This window comes from Ziziphus jujuba, chromosome 4 (genome assembly GCF_031755915.1).
Source record: "Ziziphus jujuba cultivar Dongzao chromosome 4, ASM3175591v1".
Classification (NCBI taxonomy): domain Eukaryota; kingdom Viridiplantae; phylum Streptophyta; class Magnoliopsida; order Rosales; family Rhamnaceae; genus Ziziphus; species Ziziphus jujuba.
In genome coordinates, this window is record NC_083382.1 from 7,315,893 (window position 1) to 7,338,561 (window position 22,669).

At 33.7% G+C, this 22,669-nt stretch overlaps 1 protein-coding gene across 1 annotated transcript; it reads right to left on the bottom strand.

Annotated features, from left to right (window-relative positions):
- Positions 1-669: 669 nt before the first annotated feature.
- On the bottom strand, positions 670-22,096 carry LOC107416130 (putative callose synthase 6). The gene is made up of 42 exons (XM_048472276.2): positions 21,260-22,096; positions 19,819-19,919; positions 19,067-19,179; positions 18,886-18,973; positions 18,673-18,783; positions 18,398-18,559; positions 17,261-17,350; positions 17,041-17,132; positions 16,780-16,903; positions 15,901-16,035; positions 15,738-15,814; positions 15,574-15,661; positions 15,111-15,233; positions 13,979-14,096; positions 13,425-13,756; positions 13,210-13,262; positions 12,957-13,017; positions 10,220-10,301; positions 10,076-10,125; positions 9,876-9,962; positions 9,564-9,668; positions 9,234-9,328; positions 9,063-9,144; positions 8,809-8,972; positions 8,094-8,217; positions 7,880-7,983; positions 7,631-7,754; positions 7,400-7,551; positions 6,946-7,055; positions 6,757-6,867; positions 6,598-6,666; positions 6,277-6,466; positions 6,074-6,185; positions 5,273-5,395; positions 5,038-5,156; positions 4,834-4,917; positions 4,090-4,202; positions 3,785-4,014; positions 2,663-3,460; positions 2,511-2,561; positions 1,891-2,076; positions 670-1,291 (listed from the first exon to the last, which is right to left on the bottom strand). Exons 1-42 carry the CDS (start codon positions 21,477-21,479, stop codon positions 974-976), a joined length of 5,871 nt encoding a protein of 1,956 aa, XP_048328233.2. The 5' UTR covers positions 21,480-22,096; the 3' UTR covers positions 670-973.
- Between the last annotated feature and the right edge of the window lie 573 nt (positions 22,097-22,669).

Consider the following 22,669-nt stretch of genomic DNA (forward strand, 5'->3'; position numbering starts at 1 on the left):
AAAAAAATAGAGTAAGAAAACACTTGTTTAAGTATACATGTGAGGTTTATTCAAAAAAATTATATATATATTTATATATAAAATTGACAAAGCGGATAGTTATACTAAAACATCTAACTATCTAGAACATCTTTATTTTGCGTGTATAAAAACACGAATTCAAAAGAAGATTTTAGATACCTTATGAACATGGCATCTAATGCATTATTATTTTATTCTATTATTATTTTTTGGTCAAAATCTATTACATTATCTTTTCTGGTATAACAATAAATATTTTGTTCTTAAAACAATATGTTTGGCATTTCGGTAGGCTTAATCCAGTAGTTAAGAGTAAAATCCTTGAGAAATACACGCCCTTCAGATCTATTATGAGTGAAATTTCTTTAATTCTAGATTAAAATATTATTGTAATAAAAAAATAAAAGATAGCTTTTTAAAAATTTTAATATGACTTGAATAATAATTCTTAATTTCTCTTTATTGCAGGCGTCTTTTATGGTTTTACAATTTACTTTTCATTAGGGGAAAAAAAAAAAAAAACTATTTGAAAAAAAAGATAGCGTACTCTCCTACAAAGCCAAAGGCCAACACTTCCATCATCATCATCACAATAATAACAATAACAATAATGATAAAGTTTCAATAAATTTTAGAAGATGTAAAACGGGTCAGAAAATTATATAATTGCATAATTCCATAGAGCTAAAACATAAAGAAATATGCCTTAGATGTTGTTTTTAACACTTTAAAAGCATTTTGCAACATCCAAAATAATATCTCTCCTACTTCTAAAAAAAAAAAGGTTTCAGACTGTACATTACTTGAGAGATAATACAGTCCTGCAACGACTAAAAACAAGAAGAAAGTGGCTATATTCTGATCTGAAAATTGTGAAGATAAAAGAAAAGATAGAAAGAATGATATGCTATGACATTTGAAAGGGAATAAATATGAATGTATGTTAGCGGGTTCAATGTCCTGCAGTCTTGTCTTTGCTTCCTGCAAGAATCATAGGATCTGCAGTCTTGTCTTTGCTTCCTGCAAGAGTCATAGGATCTGCATTCTTGTCTTTCCTTCCTGCTAGAATCATAGAAATTTGGAGACCTCTGCTGAATGCTTGGTTGAAGAGCAACCGGGCTTGGAACTCTGACACAAATGGGAACCACGACAAAATAGCGACGGGCGCGAAGATTATCAGTCCCATTACATACTCGTATGCTCTTCCTAACTCCTTTATAGATTCCCATAATCCTAGCCACTTCAATGGCACCCTCCATGCTTGCCCAATCTGAAATGGACAACACAAAAGTCATAGGTTTAGCAAATACAGTATGAGGGACAGAGTTCTGGAACTTTAAGAGTTGTCAAATGAAAAAATATAGAGTAAGGGTTTTTCAAAATGTGATTTCCTAAGAAACATTTATTGATGCTTCTTGTTAAATCATTCATAGATATAGTAATAACACGCACAAACATTCATGGCTAAACAAACATTTAAGAGGATTTTTCAATCCTCTTAAACATCATGCTTTTAACCAGGTTGTAGTAGTACCAAGCATACTAATAATGCTAATATGACAGAAGTTGAAAATTAGTAAGAGTGCATGAGAAGAAAAGCAAAACAAAACAAAATTTTATATATCTTTATATATATATATATATATCATAAAAGACAATTCCTCTAGACAGCTTTTTAAGTTTTTTGCGTATTCATATCATGCTTTCTTGGTGAATATTCAATGAAATTGTAAAATTCACACCTAAATGGACTAAGTTCTGTAATTTTCTAGACATTTTACCAAGAAAACATGATTTTGACAGGATGGCATAGAAACTGAAACTCCTGAAGACATGCATGCAGAAAATAAACTGCAAAATAGAACTTACAAGAAGAATGGCCCACCCGGTGGGCAAGAAGGCAATGATAGCAGCAAATAAATCTGATATAGTGAGGCCACAAACTACAAATAAGACGGCCATAACTGACATGAAACCAAGGAACAAAAGTGCTTTGAGAATCCTGAACATGAGCTGAAAGTCGGTGCCAAATCTCCGTCTTCCCATAGATACCATCTGATGCAAATGTAAGGGGAACAAATATATAAGCAGCAACATGCTAAGGGTGTATGTTAGTATAGAGTTTTTTAAAAGAATATTGTCTTTTGGAATGTACTAAAAGCAGGAACGAATAAAAAGGTGACATTATGTGATGCAAACCTATGCTCTTTTGAGGTCTATATCAAAACACATTTAATTGACAAGTTTTAGTTAGTCTAGTATTCATAAGCTTGGCCTAGTGGTAAAACCACTGGGAATACACCTCCAGGTCTAGAGTTCAAACCTCGACCTAGGTGAAAACCCCCCGTTGTAATTTAAAAAAAAAAAAAAAAAAAAAGGGGAAGAAGAAGAAGAAGAAGAAAGTTTTAGTTTAATCTAACTGGCTAGCTTAACGTAAAACAATTACTAAGCTTATTAGAAAATTTACTTGTGAGTTCCATCCAACCTACCTTTAAGACAAGAAGAACAGTCAACATAACCATCCAAGAAAGTCCATAAACCTATTTAGAAAAAAGAAAAGAAAAGAAGATTGTACGATGATTATGGAAAAACTAATCATAGGGAGAAAAAGCAAGCAACTATTATGGAGAATAAATGTTACCAGCAAACTCTTGCTGTGATGAGCTATATCAAGGTGGTAGACAATTCCATATTGGTAAATAAAGAAGCGACATGCAAGTAATATCTCAAGCACTTTGCCACGAATATTTGTGTGTTTGAGATGTTCTTGTTCTTCATCCCACCACGATTCCCAACTTTTCTCTGGTCGAATCCCAATACCACCACGATTTCCCATCCATCTCTTCCAATCCGTCCAATCATCCACAGTTTTTTGCCAATCGAAACTAGATGGATTGAACACAAATGGAGCAAACAACCAGGATGCAACAAGAAACCACATGGAGTAAGTAATGAAGAAATAGAGACTTGAACTCCGATATGATTCTCCATAAACCTCATACACAATCAATAAGATAAATAGCTCCAACCCTTTGACAAAGTGACTGCGTGAGTACATTCGGTAGTTATCAGCGAACTTTGCATGGAAAACAACAAATCCACGACCAGTAGCCCGGTATTTAGAACCTCCATGCAAGATTGTTCTCCCGTAATAATGTGCTTTTGTTCCTAATTGGAATGTGAAGAATACAGAGGCCAGCTGTAGCTGCATGATGATGAAGTCACCCAAGGCAGTACGAAACCCTTTTTCAAGGCCAATTTCCATAACCATGGGCAGCACAAGCAACAAACCAAGTTGGATGATAGACTGACTAGTCAAAGCCTGTTCAAGGGCCTTTGTCTGATGTATGTATGGGTTCTCCAGGATCTCCCTCTCCACTCCGCTCATAACCATGTATAAACGTCCATATAAGAAAACATATACAGTAAGTACAGTTACCTGAAACAACATAATTTCCACTTCAAGTTTACATATACATCATCATTATGGAACAAAAGTGGAATATGCATGAAACCAAAAACTAGATGACAGCAATGCTCTATGAGTTATTCAAACAAGAGATGCTTTAGGTGAGATCTTATAATCAAATACCGCAAATTTTGCCCAGCAAAAATAAAAAGAGATCGATAAGAATATCTGATGCACTGCCCAAGGAACCTATGCATCTAAAATAAGAAAAAGCAGTCTGTCTTGTCTAATTATGTACACACCTGTAGAGATACTAAACGAATTAATAATTGATTATAGAGGAGATGACAATACCATACTACTAAAGTAGAAACCAACTGTCGTGAAGTAAAAAGACAGCATTCTGTAGAAATCAAATCGACGTCCAAGTCGGTAAACATCACGGCTTAGCGTCTGCTCTCCATTTCCATTTGCAACCTTAGCCTCAAAAAGGGATATCTGATTCATCCCAACATCACGCCCCTTGCCCACTTGAATATACTCATGATGGGTTATCAATCCCCCACGAAGAGTTGAATTGAACCCTGAAAAGGCATTTGCGTAATTAGTTCATGAATCGTATCTATAAGTAAGAAGTCTTCTGATGAACCATAACTTACCGGCAAATATATCTTCACTTAAATTAATTATTTTGGAAGCTTTGCTTATGCCACCCCTTGTTATGTGGAAGATTCTGTCAAAAATATCAGGATGACCATAATGGAATCGCACCCTGTAAGGTCAGAATCACATTAGACAATAACTGATTATAAACCGAACATCTTGTCATTATTTTGAATTTTAGACAATCAGAAATATGTCCAATGGTTGAATTTAGAAGAGAGAAGAACTCAAATGACAGGCAACAATATTTAATGACCAATGCTGCTGCAACTCAAATGACAGGCAACAATATTTAATGACGAATGCTGCTGCTCTTAGTTCAGAATATGGTTGCCTAAGAGCTTAAATATTTGAAACTAGAATTGAAGAAAAGATTCTCTTCAAGTAAAAGAAAATAAATGTATGACTGCTTTGTCTCTCTTATTTTATCTCATAGTAGGAGAATGCCAGAGGCAAATGAAAAATCCTGAACCAACAATGATAGATAACCAGCAGTATACTTGTACATGTGACATCCAAATGTCTACTGAATAGCAACAGAGTAAGATTTGTCACTACAATCATTATGAACTCGTACCCTTTTATATAAAATGGGTAATTGGAGACTGTGTTAGAATTAAATTAAGATGTTTGGCTTTGATGAAGGTCAACCCACACCCAAATAAATTGTTAGCACAGCCACTAATAAATAGCAGAGCAACAGATATAATAATAAAGTCACATGTACATAGTAGGCTTACCTTAGAGGATTTGCCAAAATTCTTTGCCCAATGGTTACGAAACTAGTCTCCTGATTAGACATGAACCAAGCAAGTGACGAAACACTGTAACATAAGCAAGCAACAATTAGCAAATTATAATATAACTGTCATCATCATGAGCCATAATCATATAACACACTTGTTCATCTCCAATCTAACAGGTAGTGATACAAAAGGACAGACCTTCCTGTAAATATATGCTCCCTTAGACCCAATATTGTGGGCTTTCGCTGACCACGGCGAGGCTTTAGGAATTCCTCCAGTACATTTCTCATTTTGAAAGCTTCCTCAAAGTAGTTATCCTAGAAAGAAATGATACAAAGCACAGAGTAACTTCTGTAACAGCCCTACCCTCAGCCTTTCTATTGTGATAATAAAGCACATTGAGTGTTTTATCAAAAGAAGGAAGAGAAGTTACCTGATTCATGTCTATTGTCTGTAAGGCTTCTCCACGAGTAAAAATAAGGGCATGATTTTGATTTTCAGGTTTCCCTTCACCAATTATTGTTGGATCACCTGGAAGCTTGATACGGTAGATTTCCTAGCAATGTAAGAAATTTCCGCATTTTAGGCATCATAAACTGGCTGCAAAACAATTGAATTCAAAAAGTAGAAGGACAAGTTCTCCATATTGTCATGCAGTGGCAAATCCACAAAAATTTACCTTAAGAGGGGGCATAAAAATTTTTTTTCTACAATTAGTTCAAAACTTAATTACTTCATTTATTATAATACAATAAAATAAAATTTTAACTAATATAAAATTTCAAACAATTGCAATCATATCATTCACATTCCAAAATCATGATAATTAATTTAGACAAGTTTTCATAGATTTTAAAGCAGGAATCCTTTCAAAATTAGGAATTCATGATCTTTTACTGATTTACGATCCAATTCACACTCAGTTGTTGCACTGTTATTTTTGTTTATTTTGAAGTTGTGTTTATGACTAATACCACTATTAACAATTTTCAAACATATTTCAGAATCAACAGAGTCAAATGTAACTAGAATTTAAATTAGTCTTTTACTATTTTAAAATTTTAATTATTTTTTATTAAAAAAATAAGAAAATTATACATTGAGTAGAAATCAAGTGATGTCTAACCTTCAGTATAATTTAAACGCCTGATTTAATTGATAGCTAATAATTTTTATATTTAGCTAATAAACAGCAAAGAAGTAACGCAATAACCAACAAACTTTTCTTCCATACCTCATCCAACTTTTCTCCTCCCTTGACCAAAACAGAGTAATAAGTCTTTTGGGATTTCCCATGAACTGTTTCTTCTCTTTCATCTATATAAGCAACACGTAGAGATGGATACCTATATATATATATATTGCAATATTTAAGGACACAATCAACACTTTTAAATATTAAATGGAACCCCTCATCATATTTTAAAACTGACTTACATTAGCATCAGCTTGAGAATATTATTGTAACAACTTTGTTCTCTTTTGTCATTGGATTTTTTCTGAGCACCATAGATCTGACAAGAAACAACATAAGTAAACTTCAAATCTGTCAAAGCCTGTGTACGATCATAGAAAGCCTTCTGCTCTTCTTCACTTAACTCCATGGTTAGGAAGTCACCTAATATACCTGTAAAGGAAACAACAATAGATCATCAATAAAGTTTCCTACTCCAGAATAAATATAAATTACATTGGAACAAAATCTGGATATGTGGAGATCTGGAAGCAAACTACAATGTCGTGATTGAAACCACTAACCATTCTCTCCTGACAATTCCAGAGAGCATTGCACTTCTAGAGCCTGCTTATAGTACATCATGCCTCTCACTGGAAGAATCACATATGTAGAACTTTTAACTTAAGGTCAGTAAAAGATGCAAAAAAAAGAGAAATTGCAGCATCAACAGATACCCAGACCTGTTCTAGAAAGTGTCTGCCCCCTGAACGATACCCACTGGCGAAGTTCATCCTTAAAGTTATATTCTTGTTTAGAATCCTTTAGCCGTTGCAAGAAATTCGTCCACTCATCTGTTTTACAGCCAAAGAGGTCACACATAAGTCAATGCTCATTCCTGATAATGAAAAGAATAATTAGATTATACTCACCAGGATATATTTTCTGGAGGTAAAACAAGATTGTTATCCCATCCTCATTTTCCAATGTAAGTTCCTCATCAGAGTAAAGAACATCTTCTTTGTAATATGGAGTCAGAACACTAATTCATAAGCCAGAAATGAAATTCAATCTCAATGTAGTAAAATAGAAAACAAATAGTCATCTACCATAGATTACCATATACCATAAATAAGGAACAATCGATAAACCTAAGGCCACAAGCATAATGAGCTAAGCTAGAGACGAATACAAGAGTGAAAAGAACCTAAATACTTTCCTATATATTTGTATGAAACTTCATTATTCTCTCTTTAGAACTAATCGCATGAAGGTGTTACAGAAGGACTTGTTTACTCTTTCCATTGTCCCACTGTATCTCCCCTTCCCATTTTGTAGGCTATGCTATTTGCTCATGCCAAAATGGGTGTTTCTGTTACTACTAACCTAAAGGAGAGCATGTCACGGACTTTCGGAGCAACTGGCATATTCATAAAAAGCGAGTTTGCAAAGAAAGTAATGCGGCGGCGAGCATCCAAGTTCTGCGGTACATTTATAGCTGATTCCTTGACAGTCAGAAGCAAATGAAGCCTAACTACCTATAAAGAAATGTTATCAATAAGACCAAAGTATATCAGATCAAAACACTTTTACCATAAATACACTTGGACACAGTACCTTATCTCTCCAAGATTTATTCAGAGTCTGGTTTATGTTAATCTTCTCGAACCTCTGCGGCTCTTTCTTTGCATTCTCTACATCTGTATGGCGTTGGAGGTGATAATGAGTTGCTGCCAGCATACTACAAGAGAAGAGCAAACCAATAACAAACAGGAGACACAAAAAAGGCTCAATTGACAATTAATACAAAAAATGTACTCTTGCAGTTTTGTCTCCGAAAAAAAGTTTATGTCCCTCATTACTTACTCATGGCCATTAATCATAACATCCTGGGTGATAATCTCCATGATATCTTGAAGGACATTGATTAATTGACGCTTGAAATTCTCAACATCGTCCTCTTCTCTTTGCTGTCAATTACCAACTTAACTACTCAGAAAGGACAGGTGGCATTTGCCAATCGGTCTAACATTTCACTAATGAAATGTCAGCATAAGGGCATCATAGAGCAAGTATTTACCAAGAGTTTCAAAAATTTCTCCAATCTCTCACTGAGAGAGGGAAGTCCACTCATCCGGAAATTATTCAAAAATTTCTTTTCTCCAATACTTTTTTCTACGTCATCACATATCTGTCTCACAATCCTATTCCACAAAGAGAAAATTAAAACATACCATTACTTATGCTTCTTATATAAAAGGGGTAATTACAAAAAATAACTCAAGTACTTTATAACATGGTCCAATTTGATTACTAAACTTATTTGTAAGCAATGTCACCCATAAAGGACATTTTATCAAATTGGTTCCTTTATTAGGTCTTTTATTAGAATTTGAAAAAATTAATCACCACGCATTCACATGGATAGCCTATATAAACAACATATGTCTAAATCAAATTTTAGGAGGGAATAAATTGATAGAGGGAGGAAAAAAGAAAAGGAAAAAAAAAAAAAAAGAATAACTAATCCACGCAAATATTGTCTATAAAGACAATTATTGTGAAAGGTGGGTGGTCAATTTTGTCAAATTCTAATAGAAAACCTAAGGAGGGAAAAAATAAATAAATAAATAAATAGGTTTAGAAATCAAACAAATATGCAGCCTAAAATAGAGGGGTGGTTTAAATCGTTATCCCTCCAATTTCTTTATTTCTATTTTTTATTTTTTTCGGGGGAAGAGGATGATAACCTTTGTTTTTAAAAGAATGAATGTGCACTAAAATGAACACTTAACTTCCTATCTTCTTCATCTTCCAGAAGGCTTTGTATTATATCCCTAAGTGTTTCGTAGCATTCAATTACTGCCGAGTACATATATTCATCATTCCTAATTTTCCTGAATAAGTCTTCATCATCTTTTCCCTTGAAATCTTTTGCCATGTCTAATGCTATAGGAATCTGTCACATGTAAAAATCTTGATAAGCAAAAATAGTAGGAAATGGGAGCTGTATTATGCATAGTAAACTTGAAGACATGCAAATAGATACCTTACTAGCAAGCAAGAAAGGGGGCCACTGGACAACAGAGACTGAATTTGAGTTATATGGAACAAGAAGAAGATCTCTATCTCTGGTTGTCAAAAATGAGAGGATATAATCAGAAACATGAAAAGATGTATTTGTTATAAGACTAATTATTGAGCAGGAAGCAGTCAGAACCTATTGTTAATCAGGTCTTCCAATCGCATAGATTCTATAATCTCATTCCACACATGAGAGAAATTAGCAATGTTCTTCCGTATGATTACCTCATCCTGCCATAGTGAAATATTATCTTTATCCACAGACAACATAAGGTAAGAGGTCCTAGTCTTGTTTGTACATATGATGGATCAGAAACAGCAGAAGCTAAAACAACTATTTCACATCTGTATTCAGTATGAAATCACCTTTCATTTGGTATGAAATTAATATGTATTTGCAACAAATTAACTGGTATTTCACACAGCAGATAGGATAACACAAAATACCAACTAAATTGGCAACTACCGTTTCTCTGGTTTTGGCACCCTTAGCTACTGATGGCACAAGACGGCGGCTGAAAGCTGTAGGCACTGATTCAAATCTGGAGCGCAGCATCCCAAGTGTCCGAATCTAAGAACATCAAATGGAACGAAGTATATCATCAGGAAGAGAAACATTGGGCCCAGCTGAGAGAGATCTTCAAACAAATAAAATAGTCCAAGTTTCCTCAAGTCCAAAAAGAATTACATGCTCATGGTTTTCGAAGACTTAACATTTTCACACACCACTAGCATAACTACCAGTTCTTCAAGGTATGACAAGAAATTTTGTACTAACCTCACCCAAATGGCTGAAGGCTCCATGAATACCGCCAAATAGAGTAGAAAATATGGCATACCACATTTGTGCATCCAAAAAATAAACCTATATAACAATAAATATTAAAAAATGGCAGATATTATAGCATAAATGTAGAAATCCAAAATTTAGCATATGACATAAATCTGCCATACCAAAATTTTTAAAGCTTCACTTACCAGGACAATTGGTGTCCATATTGCAATAACAACGCCAATGTTATATTTTGCTATAGTAGTAAACAATGTTAGTACAGGCTATAGTCACATATAAAAAGAAAGTAGGAACAGTACAAGAGGGGGGGGAAAGGTGAGAAACATTACCATGGGGAAAGAATTCATGCCACTGATAGTTTGTGATAGGCATCTCCATTATCAATTTCGTTGGCCCAACTAGTGGTGATATCTATTAATATAACACATGCTTAAGCTTCAACTTGGCAATTTGACAAATCTTAGAAGAAAAGTGCTTTACAAAATTGAAATTTAACTTCAGAAAATTAACAGCATAATCAAAGGACATCATTCTCACTGATTATTGCTAGCTGGATACAATTTCTATTTCAGCATCAGCATTTTTATCACAAAGATTGCAAGCCTGGCCCATTATGTACATGTGTATGATTTTCCTATCTTCTAACACTCAATGCTTCACCTTTGAAAGAGAAAAAGAATTCTCTTTTTTCTTACTTGGAAACAAATCTAGCCTTGTATTAAATTATAGGTGGAACTTAGTCTTATTCTTCATGTAGATTAAGATGATTAAAAGAAAAATAAAATGTCAATGTTATCAACATGTACTCAATGTGAACCTGCAGTAAACCCTATATTTTATGTGCGTGTGTGTGCGCGTTAAAAATAAAAAAAATAAAAAATAAAAAAAAGCTTTGAAACCAACATTCAAGATCCTATTGATATCTCTTTTTATTATGTAGATATCAGCTTCGAACTCAAAGATACAGAGTTATAAGTCTATAGGACACTTCTTTTCTTTTCTTCTTTTCCTTTTTTCTCTTTTTCATTTTATTTTTATTTTTTCCCTTTGTTTTTCTGGATAGGAAACATTACTTTATTGATAAGAAGAAGCAATACCGATATTTAAGACAGCAATGACGAACCCTCAAACATAGCCTAGAGCATACACGATTCAAGCAGGGCCATGATGTGTACATATATCACTATTATATTAGGCAACAGCATTGGCAAAGAAATATAAGTAAATATGGGATTTGAATTAGACAAGTAGACTTAAGGACCCTAATTCCAGTATTCATCTACAAATACATCATCTTCTCAGAGAATAATAAGGGGGAAAAGAAAAAAGAAAACAGAATACTTATATTTAATATGAAAATAGGAAATAGGAAATCCAACTAAATATATAGTCCATTGTGTTTGTGTCTTGCAAATTTAGATCAGATTGATTGAACCATGTTAATCTTTTGAGGAAATCTATTGTTCTACCCTCTTATTTTCATATTTTCACATATTAGTTACTCCAGGCTTAATCTTAAGGTTAGAGGTTTTGCAATGTTCTTTGCTAGTTGAAATGTCAATGTTCTTTACCAGTTGAAATGTCAAATCTTTTTCTATGCATGTTTAGAATAAGTCAGGTCATTTAGTCCTATTATTAGAATTTTAATAATGCATCTCAAATCTCAATCTCATATTCGACACTAGATCTCTTAGTACACTTTCATCATTCTTTAGGTCAAAGGTTACTTCATTTCTCATAATTTTCTAAAAAGAAGAAGAAGATCACAACCAACTTCAAAGAAGAGGGAGAAGAAGAACAAAAAATTTAAAAACTATCTTGGTCAACAATTTTGAAGCCATGAAAGCTCCTCCCTAGAAACTTTAGATCACCAGGACTACCCACAAAAGTTAATTAAGATATATATTGCAAAAAAATCTCAGTGCTAAGTGGACACTAGCAGGCAAGTTGGCCCTATACTGAACATAAACTTCCACTTTAAATTTCTTGGTACCCTTCACAAATACACACAAAATATTTACATATTTAAATCTATACACACAAACATGTATATACAGTCAATCTCTCGTCAAGAGACCATGATGAAATTTTCGTATGAAATCACACATAACCTTAAAAGGATATGTGTGTGTTTCAAAATACATGAGTATCCTTCAAAGAAAACTGGTTTCCACACCAATATTTCATCGGTTGTACAGTTAAGAGTATTATTACATATATATATATATGTACAGTCAATTTCTCATCAAGAACCCTCCTAAAATTTTGGTGCAGACTATTTCTTGTTAAGAGAAATGTTATATATATATATATATATACAGTCTCTCATCAGGGTGTCCTGATGAGAGAATTGTTATATATATATATATATATATATACAGACACACATAAGAAAGTAAATCCAAAAGCAATAATTGATACTTCATAAGCAGGAAAAGAACATTATACCAATGTCATACCATTACATAACTAATGCAAATGCTGGTTTGTTTTTTTCTTTTCTCTCTTTTTTATTTTTTATTTTTTTTTATTTTTTTTTTTAAATACCAAACTGTATTAGAAGGTCATGGTCTAAGACACATAAGATGTGGAGTATATTTAAATAGTATACTTGTCAACTAGTTGTCAACTGCATGCGTCAGCCTCCCCTAGCATTATATAGCTCAAATTAAGTTTGAGTCTTCATCATGCTCCTTGCTTGACAAAAGATTAGCCAATTTAATTTTAAGTGTTTCAAACCTTCAATTGACAGTATTGCCAGTCCCCTTAGAGTTTTTTTTTTTTTTTTTTCTCTACTTAATTCAGTTACATGCAAACAAAATAGTTTTACTGGTATTTCAAACTTGACTTGCAAAAATCCTAAACTATAATCATTTATTATTTTTAATCGACTCAACTAAGTTCAAGGATGCACATCAACAGAAAAGTTTTGTGCGCCTGCGAATAATAATACGCAAATGCATGCTTACATACATATAGCATACATGTTTTGTGCAACTTTGGTGAACCGAGACTAGTAACAGATTCTATCTCTATTTTTGAATTGAAGAATTTATTTAAACTTACCTCCACATAGAAGCTGAATGCCAGCTTGCTGATTAGCAGCATGATCCAAAACATTGTATACCTGAGCAAATTAAAGAGCACTTCTGTTACATAGTAGCATTACTCAACAAAATGAGATTGATAGGAGAAGAAAAACAGCAGAATGAGCAAATTCTTTGGCAGTTTCCCCCCAAAGAATCCCTGTCCTCAATCTGCAGAATTCGAAAGATAGCAAAAGAAAAACATAGAGCAGCAAAATACTTTATTTCCTTACTTAAACAGTGAAAACATGTCCTCATGCATGCCTCTTCCTATGTACAATTTTGGCTGTAGCATGGTTAAGCATAAGTTAAAAATACCCAAATCAACTAAAGGGGGGAAAAAAGAAAAGAGAGAGTACTTATAGAAAAGATTAAAATAGATTACCAAAAAAAAAAAAAAAAAAAAAAAGAACTTTGTTTCAAACTAATGAATGATAGACATGCTTGCCTGAGCCCACCACATAACCAAAGTGACAATCCGCAAGTTAGATTTCTCCATCCTTCTACGCATAGGTGGAAGTAGAAATAGAACAGCAGCCAATATATTGGGCAATAAATAAAGTGCAATAGCATAGTTATAAAATGGTTGGTTCTGCCAATTGCCAGCCCAACTGTTGAAGAATTTCACAAGTCCTGTTGGGTTCTGCACTGAACTGGAATAGCCAATCAGAAGAACCACAACCCAGGCAGCTGCCACTGCAAATTTCAAGAGGTATCGAACTATTTGGGTGCATTTCAAGCTCTTCCAGGCATTCCAACTAAGAATTATATCGAGAGTGGCTGCAGAACATAGGCAGAGAGGATAACCCAGAAAAGTCACTTAACCTGTAGGTAGCATGTAACCAGAACAGGATATACCGGTACAAATACTCATAAATGCTATATGGAAAAAAATAAATAAATAAATAATAAATAAACATTGACAGTAGCTATACGAAAACATGTCACTTCATTTTGATATGTATTGAAATAGAATACACATAAATAAGAAATCACCAGTACCTTGTAGAAAATTGAGGAAAGCAGAAGTAATAAAGATGGTCAAAACATTTTTGAAGACATCCTCATCAAAGATAGCAGCAAGAGATCCAGAAGGACTCCATGCAACAATAACCATAGCCTGGAAAAAAAACAATATGTAGAAGATATGGCACATTCCTTGGGAGAAAAATCTAAGGAGTAAAATAAATAAATGGCATACAACCATATACAGATTCTTCTATCCATAAATAGCTGTTACAGTCAGGAAAATTTTCCCTCATGGTCAAATATTATTTATCTCCTCCAATCTTACTTATAAGCTGCAAAACTTTCAAAAGTCCAAAAGGAAGCAATGAAGATGTTTACACATTTCCATTAACGAATATGTCCCTTGGAAGAAGATGTGTTCACCAACATCTCAAACCTACACCACTCCCTATCACCAACCCAACCTGTCACTGCCACCTGTTGGATCCAATACTTTTGACCAAAATAGACTGACTTGTCCCATCGTTCCCAAGTCAATCCCCATTTCCAATTTGAGAACTAGTAGGAGTGGAGAAATTGGTTTGACGAACAATTTCCACTTATCTCTAATTGATCAATTACTGTCATTCCTCATCAAACTTCAAGATCTTCATCATCCCAGAATGATAGTGATTGAGCCTTATGGCATCAACCTATCAACCTAAGCCTAGAATATTAGACCCTGCATTCTCAGGCTTTACAATTTGTTTTAAGAGATGCAAGACTTCAGCAATCCCTAAAGAAGGGCAACAAGTGATAACAGGGTCACCGAGCTCATCATATTTATACAATTTGTTTTAAGAGCTGCAAGACTTTGGCAATCCCTAAAGAAGGGCAACAAGTGATGACACGGTCACCGAGCTCATCATATTTATAAAACTTCGTTATCTTTAACCGCCTTTCCACTTTCGAAAACCACGAAATTGCTGCTTCTTTACTAATCCCATTGACACGTAGAATAATCAATTATTAATGTTGAATGATAAGATCTAACACCTTAATGATGCTCAAGGTAAAATTCTAAGATGGATCACTATAAAATTTCAGAATTCATGAAAAAGCTTTGTGTATCTATGAAATCATCGGAAAATTGTTATTCAACTAAGGACACAAACATCAATGCTACCTGGAAAGCCAATATAAAGAATATCCACATTCGATCAAAACTTCTATACAGGTGCCAAAATGTACGCACTTCTACAAAATTTGTTTTAGGCTTCCTCCTTCCACCAGCTGCCTGGTTTGGTCTCTGTCAAACACATTGCCATAAGTCATATATATGTATAAAATTATATGAACAAGATGCATATAGGATGCAATGCACATATAGAGCCAAGAATGATTTGAATGAAATTCTATCACTTCCAAACGAAAAAGAAAAGCTATATTTCTTCCATAAAAGATACAATAATAAATGGTTTGCATTATTAAATTACTTCCTAAAAAATCTATTGCATTGTTAAATTACTTCCTAAAAAATCTAAGTATATTAGAGCAGAAGTTCCACCTGCATCCTCTCCTACCTTATGTAATGAAAACAAAAACAAAAAGATAAGGGGAAGAAAAACAACAAGGAGAGCAATAATTACCTCATGGGGAGATTGCACCGCATCTGAATGCCTAAAAAAATCTGATTTCTTGTTCATTGGCCACTCTAGACTAAAGCATCTTTTAGACCTAGGAAAAAGAAACAATTTTTTAGCTGTACATCTTACTTGAGCATAGACCAGAGTTTACAATTCGAAATACTCACCAAAAGTATTCATTTAAGTCATCATAGTTTCTCCAGCTTGAATGACTAGCCTTGCCTAACATGTTTCTCTTTGCTTCCTTTGCACCCAGCAAAGTTCAAATTCAGTAAAACGAACTGTAATAGTGTAACTTCTGGTAATGTATAGAGTGCCACAGCATATTACCTTCTGCAAGACCTCATAGATAGGGGTTATAACAGTCCTCAAAAAGTACTCATCATCACGTGCTTCATTTGTGTAGGATTCTCCAGTAACGGGATGGACATTGCTAAAGAGAATTCCAAAGACCTCATAGGCCATCTTAGACAATTAAGAGACAAAATTTATCATCAATTATCAAATATAAAAATTTTTAGATAAATGTCTAGTATAATTTGAAAAGCTGCCCCAATGTCAAGCACAAATGTTATTTAGTCACAATTATATGACAATTAAATTGAATTCCATTAAATGTTCATATGCAGCAGAAAAGAGAAATGAATATTCATTCTGCTCAAGCCAGTAATTCTTGACTGATAGCCATTAACTGAAAGTTTAATATTGTGATGCTTTATACAATATCTAAAAGCAAGACCACATTACATAGAATAGAACATCATATTTGGTGAAACAGAGAGCTTTTCTAACATCACCTAGTGAGGTTCAAGTTCAATTTATAAAATTTTCTCAACAAATTATGTTTTTTATAAAAAAAGGAAATCCATAATTCATCACTTCTCAGTTGCGTCTGCTTTCCCAGATAAACAAATCAAGAATGGATTCACATGTATCTATATGATGCAACTGTTAGAATACACATTTTAGGGTCAGAAGGTTTTTTCTTGATAAGCGCTATGAAAACACTATTACATACCATAACAGAAATGAATAGGAAACAACATAGAACATCAAAAATAAGATGGTGCAGAACAAATATAATTAGTACACAGATGTCTTCAAACAAGCAAAATATGTTTCAAGAATCTCTTCAAACCATTTGTAGTGTATGATGAAGATGATTATGATGATTATATATTATTATTATTATTATAGCAGAAAGCATACCCTGTGAAAAATGTAGCACAAGCATTCAGGCATGAATCGAATATTTGAAGCTTCCCCCCATATAAGAAGATAAAGTGCAATGTAGATCAGTTGCAACTGTTGATTGTCAGACCGGTCAGGAAACCTGTGAAGCAAAATATATAAAAAGACAACAAAAGAAAACTTAAGTTCTCATGTCATAAAATAAGGTATGGTATCAAATTCCAAATCGATAAACTTTAAGGCTTAAACATATATTTGGAAATCAGACAGATCATCTACCTGAGATTTGATGTACAATGCAAATAGTGACACCACGAGCGATAATTCTTAAAAATTTTATCCATCAATTTTGGTACAGTGTCCATATCCAACTGCAATAAGGTTATAGTCAATCTCTACCGATCATAACCAGATGCAAGTTAGGATTGCGATTAATTTGAAAGCCTATAAAACTGCATGTAAACTTAACAAGAAACAACTTGTTGGAACAATGATTTACCTCGTTATAACTTTGAAGATTCTTTCTCCTTACATCCATATTGGCAAGTAGCAGTATCAAATGTTCCCTCTGATTTGATACATTCCCTTTCTTCATGTCCCAATAACACAAGATGACAGAATGCAGTTAAATAAGACGATGTTTTCTTCATACAATAACCGAATCAAATGATCAAATGCTAGTCCCTAGACTCCTAACCATAAGCAATATACCACATCTTACATACTGACGTAATAGTTGACTAGATCACTTAAATGCAGTAAAAAGCTTATACTATGACAGTTAGAAGGGGTATTATTATTTGGTCTGTGACGATAACACATTCCAGAAGATGGCGAGACATCCTTCAGGAGATATCTTATGTTTTTCTACTTTAAATATTAAAAATTAAAAGCATAATTGAAAAATGTCAAGAGATTTTAAATTATTAAAATGATAGATAAACAGAGTCAAGAAGATGAGAAATCCTTTACATACTAATAAACCATAAAGTCGAGAACCTATTATTGGACATTTTTTCCAACCTAAATAAAGCATAAAAAAAGTTAAAAGAAGAAGAAGAAGAAGAAGAATATCTTTAAAATCCTTTAATGTTGATGCCAATTAGGATGCCAAGACCCAAGTTCTGATGATCCTAAAGAAGCAACAGATCTTGACACTTATGATCAACAATCTCCAATTTCCTTCACTATCTTTTAACCACAAATAAGTCATTGCTGCATAATGACACAAAGTTTTATTTTTCTTCCCCCCTCCAAATCCCTTTAAAATAAAAATATAAAATATGAACCATTTTTAAAGGCCAGTAATACAGCCAACAGCCTTCCCACCAGAAACTAAGAAACTATCTATTATGTTCATCAGAGAACATCTGATAATTCATGGTTATACAACTATATTGTTCACCAACCCCCCACATCAGGTCAGGTTCAGGTTTCACCCCTATTGTAGATAGACATAATATGCATCCTTTTAGAGGATATCCACAAACCAATACAAGCCATTTCAACGAATTATGGTGATCCAGTTTGGAACCCATAAAGTTGGTCTCATTTAGGGTTAGAACATTAAGACGAGACCCAAAGCACTTGAGCATGTAGAAGTATCATAGCTTACGTTCATTAACAAGCAAGTTACCTGAAACCCAAACACAGAGGAAATCCAATCAAGTATATCACTGACAGGTTTAATCCTCTCTGTAGCTGCAGCCGCACCATCACCAGGCCCAGTGGGTTTTAAATGAATTCTGGGCATTGGAAGATTATCCACATTACAAAGAGCCTGGAGTGCTGCTTTTATCTATTCATTTAAGAAAAAGAAAAGATATACATAAACGTTGAACAAAGACCCAAAAAATCAGGTAGAATTAAGTAAACCAGTTTAATAAAAACAAGAAAAATCCTCTGTACAACCTCAGGAAGTTCCATAATTGCAGGTTTAACCCCAACAGCATACAATGGTAGAATGTTATAATGTGTGTACTGGCTCCTTTTTGTCTCTACATCTTCAGCGATTTGTTTTGTCTATCATGAAAAAATATGTTGAATACAGTTTTCAGTACCTTTCACACCAAACATGGCCTTTAAAATTGTGAGCCAGGATTACAAAAATTCGAAAAAGCAAACCTGAGGATTTATCATGCTAGGAGGTACCACCGTTTTCAGCACCTGATAGAGTACTGATGCAATCTGACAAACTTTAGCCATCTCCTCTCTTTAAAAATACAAGAAGAAGCAAGAATAAGAGACAATGAATGACATGCCTAGCAAAAATATTCACACAAAAATATTCAAAATCAAGCCTCACGGTTTTTTGGAATATTCTCCTTCCTTGACATTTTTGTCATAAAACTGATGGAAAAACAACTGGATTTCTTTTGGATCACGATGAGAAAGCTTATGTTCTGCCTCTTGTTCTTCCTGCAACATAGAAAATTTTAAGTTACTCATAGTACTTTATTTCAATTTAGCACCTGTGAAAAAAAAAAAAAAAATGGATTTCAGTTACAACATATAATTTAATATTGCCTCAGAAAGTTGCGATAACTTTCAGAAGTAATGTTAAAACTTTCAGTCTACAACTTAATTTTCACATTTCTCATCCTAAAATTACATGTTTGTCCACTTCATTTAAACCAATGATATTAGGTATCAAATTTAGCTGAACATTCCCTTAGTTTAAGAAACAAGAAAGACAAATTGTTAACAGATATGCACTCAAATGTTTTGCTCGAAAAACCAAAATTTATTCTGCATCTATCTATGTTGACGTTAAAAGTAAAAAAGCTTAAAACCAACCACTATCATTTTCTTTTACCTACGAAGTTAGTACTTCTGACTTAGAGAATCAAGCTAGGACAGCGAAAGCATTAAATTTTTTCCCAAACGACAAGGGATATAAACAGCAAAATTATAGCCACACTACCGCATTAATTCACAAATCAATACAGACAACATCCCCACAAAAATATCAGGCAAAAATTAACATAAAATGCCTAAAACCAGACCTGTTTTCAACCAAAAGGAAGAAACTACATGAAAAACAATATAGAGGTCTACCTTTTCAAGTTGGTGCAAGAGATATGTCTTAAACTGGCGAACACCACGTCCACTAGATGTAGGATCCATCTTATGTGCCTTCTCAAATGCATGAAAACGGCCTGATAAAATGTCAGTGTGGCAGGGTCAGAAAGATATTATCTCTTTGGCAAATCAAGCATGCAAAGTATTAATTCTGACATTCTCAAAAGCAAAGCATGACATGTATTGCAAGTTAATGGAAATTATACACCATAACAAGTAGGAAATTCAAAAGCATCTTTTTACAAGCCATGTCAGAAAGGGCCTAAGTCTTGCACCCGACAAGTCTCAGCAGTATGGAATTACGTTCCACATTTTATCCATAAACAGCAATATCTAACTCATATATTCTTAAATGATTCTTCATAAGGCAACTAGTATTACTAAAATTTTTAATGGGGACAAAAAGAAAAGTCAACAACATTTTATAAATTCTAACCTAGAAGCTCCTTAATTTTGCAGCAAGCTTATTTCCACAGGGTATTCAGCTAAACGGAAAAAAATAAAATAAAATAAAAATAAAAATAAAGAAAGGGTCTACTGCGACAGCATCTATGAAGATCAGCAGAACACCTTCAGATCCATTATCAAAAACAAACGTAGGATTTGCTAGAATTTGATGCTTACCTTGTTATTACTAAAATGGAAAGATTTATAAGTTTCATATTAAACAGTACTAAGCCACTTCCCTTTTTCTTTACTAGGGCTTGGAAATGGCACTACGAATAGCCGATATTAATTACACAATCAAAGACTTCCTGTGGGTGATTTTCCAAATATCTAAAAAGGGATTTATTTGTTGATCCAATCTTGAACAACATGGCAATTCAGGGAACTTACAAGATCAGTTTGGAAGGTACATTGAAAATTCTTCATGAGATTCAACATTTGCTCTATTTATCTTATACTAACCATCTTCTTCTTTTGAGATATTTTCCAAATATCTCAAAAGGGATTTTCTTTACTCTGTTTTTTCTTCTGGCTGAACTGGGAATCAGTGGAAGCCACTTCATGTTTTGTTTTAATGGTTACATGCATTTTCAAATTTTTTTTTTTTCTGATGTAAAAGAATAGATAGTATTGGTACTATAAAAGTGACTCAATACAATCCTCCTAGCTTTACATTTTGTAATCACATGCGGGCACTAGATTATCACAAAAAACATTAATTTTGTAAGGAAAAACAACTCCTTCAAAGATTGAAGTAACAAGAAGAAACCAAAACTGCCCATCAACTATATAATAATGAGAAATAATATAACGATCATACTTGAAAAAAAAAAAAACAAAAATAGAGAGAGAAATTTTTTTTATAAAAAAATAAAATAAAAAAAGAGCAATAATCAAAGACAATAATGAGAGGACAGAAAGAAAGAAAGAAGAAAATATATATTTAGTGATGAGAAAGTAAGTATCATACAGAGGTAAGCAACCCTGGGATTTTCATCCTGAATCTCATTGGCAACACGTAGAATAGGAGCAATGGAAGCAAGTGAAGAAGGGACAAGCTCACTGTCCACGACAGGTTTCTCATCGTTGGACAAAAACACAGGCCTCGTAGGCTGTCGGGTCATTGTCCTGCTGGAGAACGTTCTCCGCAAACCCCCCGGGTCGCTCTTCGACCCGCTGGTGCTCGCCATTTCCTCCAAAAACCCCTCAAAGCTTCCACCTTTCCACTTTCAAATTCAAAACCCACTATTTCTTTCTTCTTCTTCTTCTTCTTCGAGTTCGTGTTCTTGTTGTTGTTGTTGTTGTTTTGTTTGGGAATTCTTTTGGGTTTTTGTTTTGGGAAGCGTATGGTATAAAAATGAAGCATCACCATCTTTTTCTTGCTCTTTGGCGGGGATATTTGTTTGTTTTACAGAAAGAAAGAGAGAGAAAGAGATACCTTGGTAGAGAAGTGGGGCAAAGTAGGATTTTGCTCTGATATCAAGAAAAGAATTGTGACTGACTGAGACTAAGAGGAATTAATTTATTTTTTTTATATGACAAAAATCCTTTTTTGAAAACGCTTTTTTTTTTTGCTTTTGCTCATCCACTAATGATTACTCAACACAAACCCAAGAATACAAAATCCCAGAGAGCTTTTCGTTTCTTCTTTCTTTTTTTTCTGTTTTTTGGTTTTTCCTTCCACTTACTTTTTATTTTCCCTACCTGTTTCAGTGAATCTGTGTTTTATTTATTTATTTACTTTTTCTTTTCCCTACCTGTTTCAGTGAATCTGTGTTTTATTTATTTATTTATTACTTATTTTTTTGTCTTTTGGGTTTCGGAGAAGAACACCGAATGAGTTTGTTTAGCACTGCAAGTCAAGTAGCGAGACAATGAACTCTTTCAAAACTCTGTCGCTCTCTGTCTGTACGACATGGTCGGCCACTTTTTTTTTTTTTTTTTGGGGGCGTACTTTGTTGATGAAATATACCTAGGGAAGAATGGAAGTTTCGTGCTTCTGGATTTGAAGGATGACACACGTCCTTCTAGATTCATTTTCCCTCTTTTTTTTTCTTTTTTTCCTTCTTCTTCTCAGCTTTTTCTGGTCATGAAGGACATAGATTGACTTAACCAGGACGAAATATCTTATTCTCGCCGCAACATTTATCACAAAGGACAATGCAAAGAATTTACCAAAATAAAAGAAAACGGAAAGAATAAAGTAATTTTGGTGTATAAAAAAATGCAAATTGGGCGATTGTTCTTTGCTACACTACACTGTTTTTGTAGGTGAAAGTGGGCAATTAACACCTGTCCTTTTAAAAATAATAATTTATAATTTTTTTCAAACGTCCACACACAGGTCCTCTACTTTAGCAAAATCCTATAATAATAACAT

Coding starts and splice junctions, on each gene's coding strand:
- LOC107416130 (XM_048472276.2), bottom strand. CDS start 21,479: ATGGCGAGCACCAGCGGGTCGAAGAGCGACCCGGGGGGTTTGCGGAGA. Junction 10,302..12,956: donor CATTCAGCTTCTATGTGGAG/GTAAGTTTAAAT, acceptor TTATATTAATAG/ATATCACCACTAGTTGGGCC. Junction 8,218..8,808: donor GAAGATGAAGAAGATAGGAA/GTTAAGTGTTCA, acceptor TTTGTGGAATAG/GATTGTGAGACAGATATGTG.